Below are 18840 nucleotides of genomic sequence, written 5' to 3'. Positions count from 1 at the left end.
CATGCTCTGTCTCTCTCTCAAAAATTAAAAAAACATTAAAAAAATTTTTTTCAATTTGATTTGGAAATTAAAAACCAGAACAAATACAGTAAAACCTTGGTTTGTGAGCATAATTCATTCTGGAAACATGCTTGTAATCCAAAGCACTTGTATATCAAAGCAGACTTCCCCACAAGAAATAATGGAAACTCAGAGGATTTGTTCCATAACCCAAAAATATTCATGTAAAAATGATTACAATACTGTAATATAATACAAAATAATAAAGAAAATACAAAATATAAAGAAAAATAAACAAATTAACCTGCACTTTCCTTTGAAAACCTTCACGACTGGTGTGAGGGAGAAAAGAGAAAGGAGGGTTATCGTGTAGGACAACTTTCACTATCACTAATGAATCACTGAAATCCCTTGACTCAGTGGAATCTTTTTCTGCATGGGGGTCATTGTATACACTCACATGGATGTTGACTACAGTACAATATTAATAAACTCTTGTCATATACTACATTTAATGTAACTGGCAATAAGGCAGCAGAGGAAAGGGTCAATATCTGCAGGCAGCCTGACCTAAAATGAAGCAAAGCATTCCTAAGCTTCCTCTTGTATGGAAAAGCAAAGGACTGTCCATAGGTGCTTTGAAGTGACAAAAACACACTAGTGCCAGTTGTGGACACCTTCCAACATTCTGAGAAATCACTGATTTCTGCCAACCCTGTGGCCTGAGACCGAGCATCTGAGCCTGGGAAAGGATCACCCACAATCCCAAGTAGGTTTGAGACAGAGAGAGAGAGAGAGAGAGAGAGAGAGAGAGAGAAGAAGAAGGACTGGCTCAGTTGTGATCATGTGACATTCAGCATCACGTACTACTTGTATTGCAAGACATCACTCGTTTATCAAGTTAAAATTTATTAGAAATGTTTGCTTGTCTTGCAGAACAGTCACAGAACAAGTTACTCTCAATCCAAGGTTTAACTGTACTTATTTTCATGTTCTATCCATTTTATGTTAAGGTCAGTAATGCCAGTGAAGGCCAGAAGACAGGAAAAAGAGAAAAAGAATAAGGAAAAGGGGGACAGGCAGGATGAAGGTCAGGGTGGGGGCTGGGGGGAAACAGAAAAGGGAGGAGGAAAAGAGAGGGAAGTCGGGAGGAGCAAGGGGAAGCAATTATTCAAAAAGAAGACAGGAGTGGAATGCCAGAAAAGAACAAATGGAAAGCATAAGAAAGAAATGGAGAGAGGAAAGGAAAGCCAATGGTTAAGAGGACTCTGAAATATGCTAGGTAAACTTGTTTGTTGATACTATTGTTCCAATGAGCTTCAGAGCAGTAACAATTATGACTGTGATCTCTGTCTTTAGAAATGTCATTTAACTATTTAGCACAACTACTCACAGATGACTTTAGAAGAACTGCACACTTCTCAAAGGACTCTTTTCTAGGGTAACAATAGATAATCCAAATAAAAATATCTAGAGTTTAAAAAAGAATCTGACAATCTCAGAGGATGCTCCCTGGAAACAAGTACAGACTAGAGAAACATGAATACTTGTGGTTCTTTGGGGGGAAATAGAAATGATAGTGGTATTGGTGCATATGCTTTCATCAAAGGCTTGGTGCTGGGCTCTCCATATACATTAATTTGGTTTAAACGACCATCCCTATATCAGAGAGCTCCCAGTGTGACCTTTTACACTCTCCCTAGTGAATCAATCTACCTTGCCTAAAAGACATCATTACTGCCATTTATATAGCCATATGAAAAGAAGAATACATCTCCTTTGCTAATCACTATTTTCCCAAAGCCCCAGGCCTATTATACTAGTTATAGTTGATACCTTTTCTTTCTCTTGCTCTCACCCTCCCAACTTTGCTAAGTCCTCTTCTCTATTGGCAATAGACAAATTGCTTGGTTCCCTGTGCCTTCACATCTCTAACATTCACAGCCTGGACCACAATGGCCTTGTACCTGACTGCCTGGCCTGGAAACCCAACCCATACCTATGTACAAGAAAATGAAAGGACCCTTGGCCTATAAATTGGCTTAGCTCAGCATTATCAGCTAAACCCCTGTTCTTAATATAACCTTACAACCTAGTACTAGTACCTAGGCAACTTACCCTAGTGACCGAATTCTCGATGACCATCCTTTTCCTCACTTATTCACATAACAAGCATTTATGGAGAACCTAACTACTACATGCTAGGCACTGTGCCACACACAGGGAGTGGTATAAAGTCATAGCATCTGGCCTCCAAGAGCTCACAGTTTAATGGAGAGAAAGACAGGTGAGCCAAAATTTAAATTGGTATACCAAAGATGGAATAAATAGCAAGAGTCATATGGGTAGTGTTATGAAGGCAGGTTGAAAAATAATAAATTTCCATGGAGAGTTTGCAATCCTCATTATTCTTACAGATTAAACCATAGTATAGACATCACCCTGGAATGGCTTTATGGGTATGCATCCAGTACAGTCACACTGAGACTCACGCTAAGAAGGGCCCGCTACACACACACTTGAAGTTTACATTGAATTTGTGTTTTGTTCATGAAGTCTGATGGAGCATGCCCCAGGGGCTCATACAGTCCAGCTTCCTGATGGGTTCTCAGACTCCTGCTCCCTGCCCTGGCCCCATGACCTCTACCTCTTTCCACCCAGGGTTATAACAGGGTCAGGTAGATGGGGTTTGCAATGGGAAGGTATCCACATTCTGCTGTTGCCCTCCATTCCCAGTGAGGCGTGGGCATGGGGATGACGAGAATCAGAAGCCCGCTCTGTCTCGGGGTGGAGCAAGACTCTGGCTGTGTCCGCTGCAGGCTGACAGTACCACAACATGTTCATTCAGCAGCTCTGTGTTGGCCTCTCACCCACCCCTGATCCAGGTATGATGTATGTTCTGGCACAGAGGTTGCAGTCCTTTGGGGTTGTCCATTCATTGTGGGTGGGGGCTGGCTAGCCTGGAGGGATGACTTCCCGACCTCTGTCAAGAACCCCATTTTGATTTCTCACTGGGTCCACAAATTATACAGCCAGGTCTAGTCCCATCCCTTATAACCCTCAGACCTTTAAGCTTAGAGGCAACAATCTCTTTAGCAAATTTCCTGTCTACAGAGTCCTATTCTCCAACCCATTCTCAACAATGGAAACTAAAACAGCAAGGATCCTCTCCCATGTCTTCCAGGTCCCTTCTCCAAAGCCCAGCTAACGTTTCCTCTCAAATCTTGTTGTGGGAAATTAATCATGCACATGAGCTCCAGCCTGTGAACACCAGGGGGACCTGCGGGAGAGGACGGCTCACCACTTGAAGGTCTTACGCTTCAAGCCGCATGCCATGACTGGTTGGCTCTTGGGCTGGGATCCACTCCGGGGTGGGGCTGAGTTATACCTCCCTGCAGGTAGGTATGGCCACAAACCCAAGTTCTAGAGTCTAGAATGAGAACAAAATTGCAGCAGGAAATAATGTGTGCCACTTCCAGACCTGACCCACAAATTCTCCCCAGTCATCTGTCCATTTCTCTCTCCCCTCATCTGCCGACCACATGTTGGAAGCCCTGTGCTGCAGGTGTGGAGGCACAGGCAGGCAAGACTGACCTCTTGGAGGACAGCTACCCATCAATCAGCAAGAGCTGTGCTGAGCTTCCCAAGAGTTAGAAATAAGTTCCTGTTGTGTTTCCATTGAGTTTGTGAGGCGTATCCATTAAAGCAACTATCGTTACTCTCTTCATAAATACATGTGTGGAAGGTTTTGAAAAATACATAAAAGAAAACACAAAAGAGAAGAGAAAAACAAGCCCACCTCTATTAATGTTCTGGCAAATCATCTGCCAGCTTTTTCCCTGTGCGTTATGCCAAGAACTTTTTACTGAGTCCTCACAATGTAACAAACAGCATGTTAAACACTTTGCATATATAACATCACTTAATTGTTGTCAGGATTAACCTTTTAAGATAGTTATCATTATCTCCATTGTAGGGCGGCAGAAACTAAAAATTGCAGAAGTAAAATATGGTAACTCTCAAGGGGTTCGGACTGGGAATCACATTCAGTCTGTTTTCATTCTGAATTCAACCCTCATTCAACCCCATGCTTTTGTTGTTGTTATTATTTCAAGAAAACTGAGATGCTGTTGTTTTATAAATATGCTTTGCTTTGTCCACTTAATATTTTGTGGGCAACTTCCTCTAATTAAATATTCCATTTTATGATGTAAATAATTTATTTATCCAAACATTTAGTTGGATGCTTGGGTTAATAAGCTTACACTATTATAAATAACACTACCATGAGTATTCATATACACAAATACCCATAGAAATTTCCTTGGAATGATCTGGAATTGCTAAATCTGAGGTTATGACTATTTTTTTAATTTTTATTTTGAGAGGTGGGGGGGGTGGAGAGAGAGAAAGAGAGAGAAAGAGAGAGAGAGAGAGAGAGAGAGAGAATCCCAAGCAGCCTCTGTGCTGTCAGTGCAGAGCCCAGTGAGGGGAGCAAACTCACAAACCATAAGATCATGACCTGAGCCAAAATCAAGAGTCAGAGGCAGTACATGTTTATTTCCAAACTGTCCTAAATCAATGATTTCCAAAAGGGAGGGGGAGGATTTTGCCTCCAGGCGACATTTGGCTATATCTAAAGACATTATTAATTGTCACACCCGAGCAAGCATCTGGTGTCTAGACGCCAGGGATTCCAAAGTGTCCAAAATGTCAACAGTGCTGATGTTGAAACACTCATACTACATAATGGTCTCATTAGGGTGTGTCACTCTTGAGACAAAATAAAGGCTACAATAAGGGCTCTTCTATTCATTCAAACATGATTCACCAAGTACCTACTTGGTGAATATGCCAGATACTGTAGTAGGTGCTAAGTTAGCATTCAGGGAGGAGGGTCAGAGCAACAGTCAAGAATAAAAGGAGGAGGTGGAAGTAAACTGTAGCTTCACTTGATGGAGAGAAAGCACATCTATTTCATTTTATACCTTCATATGTTTCCATATCATTTTCATCAAATGACTTCCATATAATTTTGCATTAAATTATACGGTGTCACAAAGCTGCTACAAGAAGTGTTGTTATATTGCTACATACATAGCAATAATAATATTGCTATATTGCTACATACGTAAATGCTTGATCCTTCAAGGTTATCTCTAAGAATAAAATGGTTGTTTCTTCAACAAAAATCCCAAGGTCGTAAGTATAAAACACCCTTATGATGACAGTGGCTCCGCTTTTCCCAGCTGACCTTTTTGTTCTTTAATTTAACAGAGCAGATCATCTCAATTTGGTTAATTCAGAGGTGGAAAAATGTTGTCCTGCCCTTTCCATTTTAAATTAGTAGGCACTCCCTGAGCACCAGTTCATTTCTGGCTATTCAATGGGAGTCACAGCAGGCATGGAAAAAATAAAGGGACCAGATCAGAAGCTGCTCCTCTGTTTCCTCATTTAAGAAATAGATGGCAGAGAGAGAGGGGAAAGATGCCTTGGATCCCAGCTGAGCTATCAGCCTCCTGGCCAGAGGTTCTGGGTTCCTCAGCCTGTTTGGTCAGTGCTGGACACATTCACTGCCGCTGACTCCTCTCCCTAGCTTCTGTGACAACTGATCTCTGGGCTAGGATAAAAAGGAGATGCCATGACTGTCTTGGGCTTTCAGAGCCAGTGCTCAAAGAGAGGAAGTATAAGGTGAGTCCGACCCCAGTCTCACATATCTGAAGACAGAAAAAGGAACAAGCCTTAACAGTTGCATAAAGCATATACCCTGTCACTAAGCAGTTCTCCAAAAGCAAAAAGCAGCAGCAGCTAAGGGGGAAATGCGGATTCTCCATAAAAGTGGCCATTAGAGATGGGATTATAGCTTCACCTTTCCAGAAGAATTTATGCAGAAAAACCTAGACTGGTTTCCTTAGCAACCCTGGAATAATCTTTCCACAATGTCCCAAGCCTACAGTTCTTAATTCCATTACAGCTGTTATTAAAACTTTAAATATGTAATCATGCACATTAAGTTGCCAAATACCCATAAAAACTATTAGCTCACTAAACTGTATACAGCCATTTAAATGAAAAAGGAGCAACATCTAATTTCTTTAAATTGAAAAAAGTAAAGGTTAGACATTCCAACAATCTGATAAATATCGGGGGCATGAGTGCAAGGACAATGCATAGTATAAAATTAACAACACATCCCAAGAGAAAAACATAAAATAAGGAAAGCTTATCTTTTATTTGGTGAATAGTCAACACATTTAAAACAAAACTGTGTCATAGATTCCTCCTAGCCTAATAAATTATTAGAGCCTGATTACAAGCACCATGATTTAGTGTTCATTTACCCTGTAATGGCAGCTGTGACAATTTTTTTCAGTTTACAAATACTAGACCCAAATACTGTCATTTAAAAAAATCTTTAGGATTTCAAGCATAGAAGTACGGATGGTCAATCTGGAGACTTTATGGGAGAATTTATAGCACAGAAACCCAATTCATACTTTTGGGATTACATATTATACTAGAAAAATAGGCATATTCATCAGTTGTAAAAAAAAAAAATTATGCTCGTCAAATGAAGAATATGTATTATGACAAGTAAATCCTGACAGTCTAAAGTAAATTTAATGCATTTGATTACCTTACATTTTAAGTTAATCATTACCTATGCATAAGGCATTATATACATACGGTACTATCCTAAAATACACCTGTGATTTGTTTTAATCCAGTAAAATACTTAAGACATGGAAATGGTTGCCTTGAAGGAGGAAGGTTATGCTCACAGATCCCTAAACACAGGTGGCACGGCACACCATGCAGAGACACATGGGGACAGACCAGGGTCAGGCAGGAGGCAGAAAGGGAGAGGGCAGAACATGGTCCAAAGCCTTTACTGGGGTTCCCTCAGGAAGGAATGGAGGAGGCAGGGTAGGTTCCCTGGGTCAGTTTAGGATTGGACAGTTTGAATAATTTTGGTAAGCTCTGGACTATGGCGGGGGGGGGGGGGTGGTAAGGTGTCCAGTACCTAGCCCTGTCCAGTACTTTGGCCTAAGCAGAGGAATTTTGGCTTGGCCTGTGAGAGTTTGATTAAGGAGATTGTTGGGAAAGTACATTCTGGGTTGGTTGGTTTGCACATCACAGGTGCACTTACAGGGGCGTCCTTTGCTCTATGAATTAGTTACCCCTGAGAGGAGCAGTATCTGAGCCCCCAAAACCAGAACATCAAAAATATGGAAAATAAGAAAATACAGTTAATATAGGTACTACCATATTTTAAATCAAAGTTCTCCTTTCATGCACAAGGACATTTCCAGAGCCAGGCCCTGTGATTAAAGCCTGCTGGACTCTGCATTTAAAAAGGTGAATACAGTCTTACATTTCTGACTTTATCCTTTTGAATATTCTTTCCCGTTATCTCATTAGAATCTAATGTTTGATTTAATAATTAGATCCTTTTGAAATACTATGGGGCCGATATGTCTGGACATATTATCCCTATGTTACAGCTGAAAACACTAAGGTAGAACTGGGAATAGAACCCAAGATTCCTATCTCGAAGTCTAGAGCATGTTCTATTACAGGCTGATGGCTTTCACAGTTTCCACAAGATGATTAGTAATTGATGAGTTCAATTCTCAAATAAATGGGCCTCATCAGATTGTTTATGGGGAAAAGTCCCATCAACTAGACCAGTGTCTCTCTTTCCTGTTAGAGGTGTGTTTGGTCCAGGCTGTCTCCTATGGAGTTTCTTCTGGAAAATAGCATATTGGGAATAAACAAAATTACTTGGACAGAACAAGACAGTCAAATACCAATATGGCATTCTGAACTCATTTCCAACAGATTTCAATCACCATTTTCTATATACTGGTGAAATTCAGTGTTCAAATAAAGATGGATATTCCTACTTGACTTGGTCTCTACACACACTTACATTCCTGGTGAGTAAACTAATATCCTGGTGACTCTGGATAGTCCCCATTTGGCTCTCCAAATGCTCTTGCTCTGCGCTACTCTGTTCTGTGCCAGGAGGCTGACTCCAATGAACTGCTTTGCCAGGGAAGGCTTCCTTTGCCTTCTTGGTTTCAACCAACCCTGGGTTCAACCAATGAGTGACATTGACAGGAGAAGAGGGTGTGAAGAGGGTAACATTTCCTGGCTCCCTCTCATCCAGGTCATGTTCATCAGTGGCTGAGTTCCTCTCCCTCAGGCCATAGCTCTGGCTGGGCGGCCCCTCTCCCATAGCTTTAACTCTCTCTCAGGTTCTGGTAGTTGCACCCCCTTCAGATGTAGGTTCATTTCTACATAACGAGAGTAGTTGTATTGTTTACCATTAGAGACCTCATCACTTCAGCTGGGAGGAGGCATGGGGGAGAGGTGTAGCAACCAGCCCCGCTTACAGGGGATAACTATAGGGAACAGAAGGGAAAGAGATGGCTCTCACTTGGACATGCCACATGGACATCTAATAGCTACATCTTGGAATGAGTAGTTCATAAATGTAACCATCTCAGAAACTGAATTTTTTGAGATCTTTTGAGAGTATGTGAAACATAAGAAATGTAATCAATAAACTTGAAAGTGCAATGTTCCTGAAAAATAAATAATTGCAAGGTTGGTCAATGTAATCTCTCATGTCTGAAAAGATCTTCAGAGAAAAATTCTAACATTTGCTGGAAGGAGTGTTTTACCTTCAAGAAGTTACACTGCATCAATGGGGTAATCATGAGAAAACTAGAAAATTCAGTTAGCCGGAACAGTCATGCTCCATCCTCTGCTTTTGCCTAGAAGCAGCTGGCAGTGGGCTGTTGCTAGTTTAAGTGTTTGGTTAGTGGCAGTCTGCTTTCTCCATAGTTTCCACATGGAATAAAGTAAAATTTTTAAAATGAACAAACAAAAACAAAGAGGGTGGGGAGACAGGGGTGCAGCAACTAATATGAAGATTTGATTAATGCAGACAAGCAATTCAAATAATTAACCAGTTATCTGGGCTTCACAAGCCTTATTTTTAAAAAATCTACAAAACAAGGTCTAAAGAGTAAAAGATGTGCTCAGAGGATGTACTCCTGGTTTAGCTATATATATGGCCTGCACAGGCTGAACTCTGTGCTTAGAGGTGGTTGAACTGACCACATGAAGGGTATAATTACTCAGTTGAACAGATTTGCATTTATCCCTATGTGATCTACCATAGCAAATGTGAAATGAAGAAGTTATGATCTTGATCTTGAGGAGTTCACAGTCAAGACGTCACATGGTATCCAAATGGTTCTAATAGTATGAAAATAGAAAGAAGCACATTAAAGCATTACGGAAGATCAAAGGAGGGAGAAAGCATGTCAGTTTGGGTGGGATGGGGCAGGGATTAGCAAGAGCTTCGTGAAGAGGGGCCTAGAGGGCTGAGAGGACTTCAACTGACAGAGAAAAGGAGAAGGCAAAGGGACAGATGTGAGTGTGCATATAACAGTTAGTGGTCTGTAGAGGTCACATGGAGGGGTGGTGGGTGGGCATAAGGCTCTCCAAAGATCTCCATTTGAACCCTAGCTCTCACATTTGCCAGCTGGGTAACTTTGAGCAAACTACTCAACTCTTTCAAGCCTCAGTTTCTCCTTTTGTAAAATGGTGTTGGTAATAGCTACCTCTGGGGATTGTTGAGAGGTGTCAAAGAGACAATGCTTGCTAATGACCTAATGCCTGGCTCATAATTAGTGCTCCATTAATAATAGAGTTATTGTTAATCCACAGAAGAGCATCCCTTTCCCTTCTATCATTATGTTTAAATTCTTAAAATCTGACACCCTTAAAAAGCTCAAAGGTTCCTCATTTTTTTCATTTAGATAACAAAGATTTCTTGTACTAAATTTGCAACAGCCTAAAGCTATATTTTATGATAGGAAATATAATTTATCATTAACGTATAAACCACACTGTTCAGTCGTTGAAACCAACCAATTAATAAGAAACCATTGGAATTATAGAAAATACACCTTTTTTAATACCAGGAAACCTTCTTTACTATTTTAATCCCCAAAATAAATAAAAATAAATTTAGCCTGAATGCCTATAAATTCCCAGGAACCAAAGTTTCTCCTAAAATATTAGAAGCCCAACCCACTCTCTTATGACTAAACAGCTTCTTTTATGATTCAAATTCCACTTTCCAAAAGAATGTGGTTATACTGCAAAACACCACCCTTAAAATAAGTAACTAAAGTAGCAAGTAGTGGACGTCAAGGATCTTATTGACTTTCCTGTAAAACAACTCAAAGCTATTTCAGAGGAAAGCTTCATATGACTTTTCAACACTATATTAAACATGGAACACTAACTTCCAAATTAAGCCAGCCTTGTAAATAAACAGGTGACCCAAACCTCAGGAACCAAAATAAATTGGTCAGATTAGTAAACATTTAGCTTATGGGCTGGGAAAAAAATTAAGTTAACCTTAAATTACCTCCCCATGATTCTGTAGGAACTGTACTTCTCTGTAATCTATCCTCATGTAAGAGCAGCAAATGCAATTTGTCACTCTGTTTATCATGATCATGTGTCTGTCAGGAAAAGGGGCTGAAACAGCAAATGTTTCCTGCTTCAAGAGCAAAATCAATTCTGGTTCTGGACTAGTGAACATGTTTGTGGGCTTAGGGGAATTTTTAAAACACTGTGCAAGGCTGAAATAAGAATTCATAAAACTCCTTTTAAGACTAGTGGTGGGGTGGGATCAACATCTGCCTTTTAAGCAAATCTCAGCAATTTAATCACAGGACCATAGACCCATGTCTGTCAGCACTGGCTCATCAGGGAAGGAAGCATATTCCTCACTGAGTTTTCCAGACACATGAAATTAATCCCTTCTGAAGCCAAACACATTTAAATGTAGTTATTTCAGTGGAGATTATTCTAAAATGAAATTCAATGAAAGTGAATTTTAAAAAATCATTATTTATATTCTTATTTAACATATATATGTATATATACATATATATATATATATATATAACAAATATACCCATATAGTAGAATGCATTCTTAAATAGAACTTTGTGTATAATTTTTTTTTTAATTTTTTTTTCAACGTTTTTTATTTTTTATTTTTGGGACAGAGAGAGACAGAGCATGAACGGGGGAGGGGCAGAGAGAGAGGGAGACACAGAATCGGAAACAGGCTCCAGGCTCCGAGCCATCAGCCCAGAGCCTGACGCGGGGCTCGAACTCACGGACCGCGAGATCGTGACCTGGCTGAAGTCGGACGTTTAACTGACTGCGCCACCCAGGCGCCCCATGTGTATAATTTTTATTTGTTTTCCGTCTCTTCTCTTCAAGGATAAGCAATCAGCTCTCCCTTCTTATGTTATGAGAAAGCACAGCAAGAGTTGAATGACAAAATATGGAGAAAGAGTAGTCCTGGCAGAAAGGATGAAAAGCACGGAAATAGAAAAGCACAATCCAGGCAATGAAAACGGCACATAATTTAATTAGGATGGAGCTGAAAGGAAGCAGTAGACACTAGCTGGAATAAAATTCAACTTCTCCACCTAATACTCAAAATGACTCCGACTCAGGACCAGTTTCATGGACATGTGACTGGTGCAGTTGCATACGGGTCCCCGGCTTCAGGTTTAATGCTGTGCTGTACGAAACTCTTAATCTTTACCTTTGAATTTGTGCTAACTGAAGTCCAATGGAACAGTGGCATATGAGCTCAGACCTTGGAGTCTTGGCTCACACTCAGTCTTCCCTCCCACTGCCTTCCCAGGACTGGTGCTTGGTCATATATCCATGCTCTGTATGTCCCGGGCCTCATCTGGCCTACCGCTTACCACCTACTCACCCCTCCCTTGAGACCAGGGGTTACAACCAGGTCACATTAGTTGAGTGAGGAGCCCACACCCTACATCTGCCATGCCCTACAACTGCCCTCTGCTCCTGGTTGGGGTCTGGGTGGGAGCATGGGGAGGGTCAGGTGCACGCCCCATGCCACATTGGGAGGAGCAAGGCTGTGGTCATCCCCACCCAAAGCTGGCAGCATTATGACCAAGTGGCAGGCAACTCAATGAAGAGCTCTTACCTACCCCCAATCCAGGTACAGGGTTTTTCAACATGGAGCTTGAAATCACTAGGGGGTTGCATGGCTGCTGTGGTATAAAGCAGCAGGTCCTTTAGAAGAGAAGATTAACTTCTCCACCTCCAACCAGGCTCCTGCTTTACCTACCACTTTGCACCACACTCCACAAATTATGTAGCTGGCTCTACTTAGAATCTTTACTCACCAAGCTTTTTTTCTTGTTACTGATAACAGAGTTAAGCTTCTCCACATCACCCAGGTTATTATCAACTCCCTCCCTTCTAGCCCAAATCCACACTTGCAGAACATCTTCCATCTGTCCTCTGCTGCCCATTCCCACGGTTCCTGCTTTAGTTCAGCTGTTCATCATGGCTCTACTAGACCATCATAATAGACTCCTAATTATTATTATTTTTTTCCTAGAGAGAGCAAGAGCAGGGGAGGGGCAGAAAGAGAGGGTGAGAGAAAATGCCAAGCAGGCTCTGCACTAATACCACAGTGGGGCTTGATCCCACAAACTGCAAGATCATGACCTAAGCCGAAATCAAGAGTCAGACGCTTAACCGATTGAGCCACCCAGGCACCCCACAGCTTTGAGCCTCCCCCTGTTCAATCCATTCAGCCACTGACACCAAGGTACCAAAAACACCACTCTGATCCTACTAAAATGTCTTTAAGGGCTCCCTGTAACTGTTAGTCACTGACTAACCGACTGTTAATGAAATTCAAATTCTTTAGTCAGGCATTCAAGGTTCTTTCTTCTTTTGCCCTCATGCTACTTTTGTGTATTCAATCTACAGCATGGGCAATACTTTGTCCAAATTAAAGCACTCACTGTCCCCTGTACACATTTTGTGCTCGCTCATTACTGTGTCTCTGATGTCATTTTGCTACACCTGGATCACTCCTGCCAAACCCACAACCATCTCCAATGGTGAAATCTAACCCCTTTCTCAGCTTGAATGGCATCTCCTCCATGAAGTCTTCCATCATGAGCCCAATCATAATGTGAATCCATTGTCTACTGAGACTAGTCATTTAGTTTGTAACATTTATTAAGTATAGTGCTTGGTATTTATTTGTGTATAGTATATGCCTCTCAACTATAAGCATTGGGAGGGCAAAAAACATGTTCTCTCACCTCTGTATGCTCGCAGTCCCCCTACCCAGGCTTTAGGTATAATGGAGCTCAGTGTATGTTTGCTGGAACTAACAAATAAGTAAATCTGTTGTGTAAACAGATCAGGTTTTCTGAAAGCCTGGCACACCTGTAACCCTGCTGCGTCATCCCCTTTCCTCCTCCCAGTTCACCTAACAAAACATCCTGGCTGCTTTTCAGATCCAAAGCCCATCAAACAGCTGTATCATCATTATCAACACCAACAAAAATATCATCTCACACTTTTTATTAATGTTTAAAGTGCTATATTCTGAATGCTTAGAATAATCTCAAAGAGAACACCTGTTACTTGAGTGCTCTTATTTTCAACCTCTTGAGGGCAAGTTTTTCATTACTATATTAAAGTGGGCTGTTTAATAACTTATAACTGTCAGGGAAAAAAGGTAAATTGTAGTCACTATGATCCATACTGGATACCTAAAATGAATTTTTTCCACTTGCCATTTTTTCTTCTAATTTCAAGTCTGTTTTTCTAAATGTTTATTTATTTATTTATTTATTGAGACACACACAGAGAGTGGGGGAAGGACAGAGGGAGACAGGGAAAGAGAGAATCCCAAGCAGGCTCTGCACTGTTAGCATGGAGCCCAACGCAGGGCTCGATCTCACAAACCATGAGATCATGACCTGAGCCAAAATCCAGAGTCAGACGCTCAACCAACTGAGCCATCCCAGTGCCCCAAGTCTTTTTTTTAGGACTAATTGAAGAAGTAATGAAAAATAATGAAATAAACTAAGGAGGGTATTTTTGCTGTCAAAACTTTTATTCAACGTTAGTTTTCATTAGTCTATTCTTGACTCCAGAATTCTATGCTTATTATCATGATTTCATTAGTATCTTTAATGCCTTTCTCTCACCCATATTGTGAACCCAAGAGGATCATCAGTCTAATTTTCAAATGATTAAATTTTTAAACTCTGTATGATGAAAAACTTTTACCTCCTGAAAAATAAAAAGAACACTAGTTGAATCTGAGCAAGAAACATCTTAAAAACATACTAGGTAATAAAATATCAGAGGGAATGGTTATATTTTTACAAAGAAACTTCAGAATGTTCATGTATTATCAGAATTACAACAACATCATGATAAAAGAACATGCATTTGAAAGGTTGTCAGTTTCCATTCATAGAAAAATCTGTAAGAGTCAGAAATGGAAAGGATGGGGAAAAATGCTAAAATGTAGGAAGGAGGCAACATTAATACAACTCCATAAAAAATCTATATAGTGTGAGTTCCTTAAAGGCACAAAGTATAATACTCTTGATAGGATAGGATAGGATAGGGTCAATCATGTGTTATCAATCACATTTAGAGAAATGTAGAAGGGTAGATATTTCTATATTCCTCAAATGTAAAGACAGTTCTAAAATACTTAATTTAAGAATAGAACATGGCTCAGGGAAAGAGTAGGTTGGTCAAAATGTGCTGAGTCCACATCTCAGTCCCAGATAAGGAGAAAAACAACTGAAAATGAGATAAAGAAAAAGAATTCTAGTAGACTTGTGTCATCATTATCATCATAAATTGATACCATTTCCTGAGTAATTGCAATGTGGCAGGTACTGTTTTAGGGGCTGTAATGCAATATTCATTTTATTTTCCAAATAATTATCTTATCTTTGTCACATACATGTTCTTATTCCCATTTTGCAGGTAAGAAAACTGAGACTCAGAGATTAAGAAGTTCTCCCAAAGGGGCACCTGGGTGGCTCAGTTGGTTGAGTGTCTGACTCTTGATTTTGGCTCAGGTCATCATCTCCCAGTTGTGAGATCAAGCCCAGCATCCAGCTCCATGCTGACAGTTGTAGAGCCTGCTTAGGATTCTCCCTCCCTCTCTCTCTCTCCCTCTCCCTCAAAATAAATAAATAAACATTAAAAAAAAAAAAAAAAGAAATTCTCCCAAGGTCACACTAATGGTGACTGTAGTGTATCATAATAAAGCAAAAAAAAAAAAAAAAAAAAAAAAAAAGTAGTTTTTCTGAAGAAAAGTGGCATTAAAAAAATGAAAAAATACACCAGGTTAAAAATACAGAAATATACAGTAGAAGCCAATGGTGAAATAAAAGAGAAACTCTCTGTCCAGGATGAAATGAAGACCAGGCATAACCCAGATCTCCAACTCAGCCTATATAATACCTTCCCTTATGTTCCCTTTGCCAGTCCTCCTAACAACCTGGTCCTCTTTACAGCTATCGCTACCACCCTGGGGACTTTCCCACTGTCAGCTTCCAAATATCAAAGGCAACTTTGCTTTACACTCTGCCTTCAGAGTACAAGTAGGGCCCAGAAGAAATATCAGCTGTTGAAAATCTGATTTTCTGTAACTCTGACAACACCTCTAGCCACAATTCTAGGCAGCAGTAAGACAAGTAAACTGCTGAGGAAGCTGGAATTCTGCTCCTGAAGAAAAGGCAGTTATGTGAACAGTCTTAAATACAAGTTAGGAGTTGAAGGAGAGCAAGAAATAAAAGCTACAGAAATGGGAAAATATCAACTGGGGAAGAATAAGAAAAGTAAAGGCAATGAAGAGAATAGACTGCAATTCCAAGCTCTAACAAGTGTCATCCAACTAGGAAGGGATTTTTTTCTTTTTTCTTTTTTTTTTAGACCAAGCTCACAAGAAGAATGTGGAAGTAATGGGAAACAAAAGACTGTGATTGTTCAACTTCTTACAGAATCTTCACCACAAAGATTGTTAAATGTTTTCACTTCTTTCTATGGCTTCCCAAAATTATAGAGAAACAGATACTTGCGAAAGTTCATTCACTGGTTGCTTGACCTAAAACTATCTCTTCAAGAAGGAGATAATGAATAACACACCTAATCAATAACAAAAGGTGAATGAAAATGGTTATTTTGACTGGCATCCCTTACTATGAAAGTGTTATACTGACAGACATCACAAAAAATGTGAAACTCGGTTTTAGTACAAGCTAGTCAATTTTCTATGTAAAATGGTCAACTTTCAGATAAAATAAAGAAAGTTTTACCCTCAGTGCCCCTCCCACCACTTTTGCTATTCTGATCAACAGCAACCAAACTCTCGAGAAACAGGTGGCTCTATTAGATGCTGGAAGACGTGCTCATCAAATGACCACAAAATTTTCATAACCAAGGCTAAGAACTTTCGATTCTTATGAACCCTGAAAAGTCTCATAGAAAGTACATCCAGTTTATCACGTTCAGTGAATAGATACTGAAGAATCAGAACTGACTAGCTTTCAGATCTGGTACCTAGTATCACGTTCAAATCACTATGAAAATGAAACGCTTAGAAATACCAGCAAACAGCATGTTGGGTTTCCTTTTCCACTTGAAACTAGCATGTGTACCCTGCTGACTGCCTTTGGAATTGCTAAAAAATTATCAATTTTTGTTCATTTCACAAACTAAAAGCCTACTTGTTCAGTCCTGTCAAAAGCTGGCTGCAGATAATGCTGTATTCAAACCCAAAGATAAATAATCCCTCTATTTTGTCCAGCCTCTCTAAACTCAGTAACAGAAACAATTAAAAAGCCACAAATAAGCCAGAGGCCCATTCTTCCCCTGATTTTCTTCCTCTTTTCCTCTTCCTCCCTACCTTGAAATGCATGCAACTTTAAGCTAGGTAAAGGGATGTGAAAGTAGTTCAGTACTCTGTTCCCTGTCCAACCCTGAAAGAGAATGAAATTTATTACAGTCCCAAAAGACATCAGAGACACCAACATACCATTTTCTTCAGACTAACACTACTATTCTGGAGTAGACACTTTTTCCTAGCACCTCGCAAATCCGTTCTAAAACCATACACTGATATTCTTAAGGACAAGGAATCTTGACAGAGAAACATGTGATATTACTGACTGCAAAATGTAGTCCTTGTGATACATGAAATGTTTACAAGCCCTGTGGGTTAGGAAAAGACCACTATATCAACGATGGTGTAGTAACATTCTAACTGGTCTAAACTCAGAAGGAATTTAAAAGTAGCAAGATTAGTGCTGCAAAGAGTCTAAATTAATGTGTTCCTGGATGCCAAGGGGTAACAGAAGGTTTAGCTTCCAAGCCAGTGGGGCTCTGGTAGGGGGACAATGCAAAGTCCTACCTGGTAGGCATCAGGAATGTTGACCGTTTCTCCATGCTCCCCGACATAGCCAATAATGCCTTTGCCCCAGGGGACCTGCACTTCGTTTGAGTTCTCTGTGCTGCTGCAGGGCAGCAGTGGGGTTCCTGCATGCACATCAAAGAATTTGGAGACCAAGCTCTTCTTGCCAGCAGCTGCCCCTTCCACCAGGAAGAGAGAGCAGCGGTCAGCGTCCACCATGAGGCAGACAAAGATGAGAATCTTGTAGCTCAGGCTGGTAAGGTCAAGGTCATTGGAGATATCCTTGACCAGTTCCAGGAAGAACTGACGCTCATTATGCTTTTTGAGGTGGCACTTGTAGTCCATGGCCGTAGGGGGGTACTGAGGCAGATTCACCCTGGATTCCAGCAGGGCACTGAGAATGTGGGCTGTGGTGGGGGGCAGGGAGCTGGCCTTCCGGAGAAGTGCCCTCCGCCGCACACTGCTCAGGGGCTCCTGGGCCCGGGAGGTCACCTGTTCATCGTAGGTCCTGTTCACGTGGATGGCCTTGGAGCGAGCAAAACTCTTCCTTAGCTCTTTCTGAGAAGCTCTCCGTTGCAGGCTCCCGTCGCCCCCGCTGCCACTGGCCCAGCTGGGACTCAGGGGAACCCCACCACAGTCCCCACCGCCCAGAGTGGGCTGGCTGTTGGCAGAGCTATTTGGTCCAGGGCCACCACCAACACTGCCGCTGCGTCTGCCACCGCTGTGAGCCAAGCTGTTGGTGCTGGCCACTGCGGGCCTCGGGCCTACAGCCCCCTGACTCTCACTGTGTCTCTGCAGCCACTTCTCCACCATCTCCTGCTTCCCCTTCCGCATCAGGTAATCTTCAAATAACTCTGGGTGTCTGTCCAGGAAAGTTTCCACTTCCCCAAAGTCCAGGTGTGAGGCCGTCATGGTCCCAGACACAGCTTCACTGCCACTCTACGCTTGGACCTAATGTTTACCTACCCCAGCCCTCTAGCTGGTCCAGCACATGTCTGTCCCCACCAGTATTCCCAGTTCGGTGAGAGATTCTGCTGAGCACTGGAATCTCAGCTGGGAGGTGCCCCTTCCTTCGGGTTCAGAGAGTGGCTGGCAAGAACCCCACCCCCTCGCCCTGCTACTCCTGCTTCGCACAGGTGCCCCCCACTGAGCTGTTGCCGTGGCCACAGTTCCCGTCTGGAAACCCGGAGCTATCGCTGTTCGCTGTTCGTGCTCAGGCTGCTGCTGCTGCCGCTGCCGCTGTAACCGGATGAGTGGACCACTGTGAAAGGGAGGTAGGGCAGGACACGCCCCTGAGTGAGGCACGGAGCCCGGAGGGAGGGAAGAGGTGGGAGGAGGGAGGCTCCGGCGCCCGGACCAGCCAAACTCCACCGCCCAGGATGCCAGGCGGTTCCTGGAAGATTCTCTGGACCGCCGGAATCGGAGTCCGGGAACAGGGCCGACTCCTGATTGGAACACGATTAAACGGGGGAAATGCACCTTGTTCCTTCCCCCTCCTCCCTTCCTTA

General features: G+C 41.7%; 1 protein-coding gene across 2 annotated transcripts in view; it reads right to left on the bottom strand.

Moving 5' to 3' along the window:
• The window catches only part of PDE11A (phosphodiesterase 11A), a 379748-nt gene extending 361504 nt beyond the window's left edge, over nt 1–18244 (bottom strand). For both annotated transcript variants that reach the window (XM_047873318.1, XM_047873319.1), the window contains exon 1: nt 17333–18244. In XM_047873318.1, coding sequence (XP_047729274.1) covers nt 17333–18244 — 912 coding nt within the window. The remainder of the gene's footprint in view (nt 1–17332) is intronic.
• Nucleotides 18245–18840: the final 596 nt, after the last annotated feature.

Source organism: Prionailurus viverrinus, chromosome C1 (assembly GCF_022837055.1).
Source record: "Prionailurus viverrinus isolate Anna chromosome C1, UM_Priviv_1.0, whole genome shotgun sequence".
In the NCBI taxonomy this organism is placed as follows: Eukaryota; Metazoa; Chordata; class Mammalia; order Carnivora; family Felidae; genus Prionailurus; species Prionailurus viverrinus.
The sequence above is the reverse complement of the archived record's forward strand: the minus strand, read 5'-3'. Positions and strand labels throughout refer to the sequence as shown.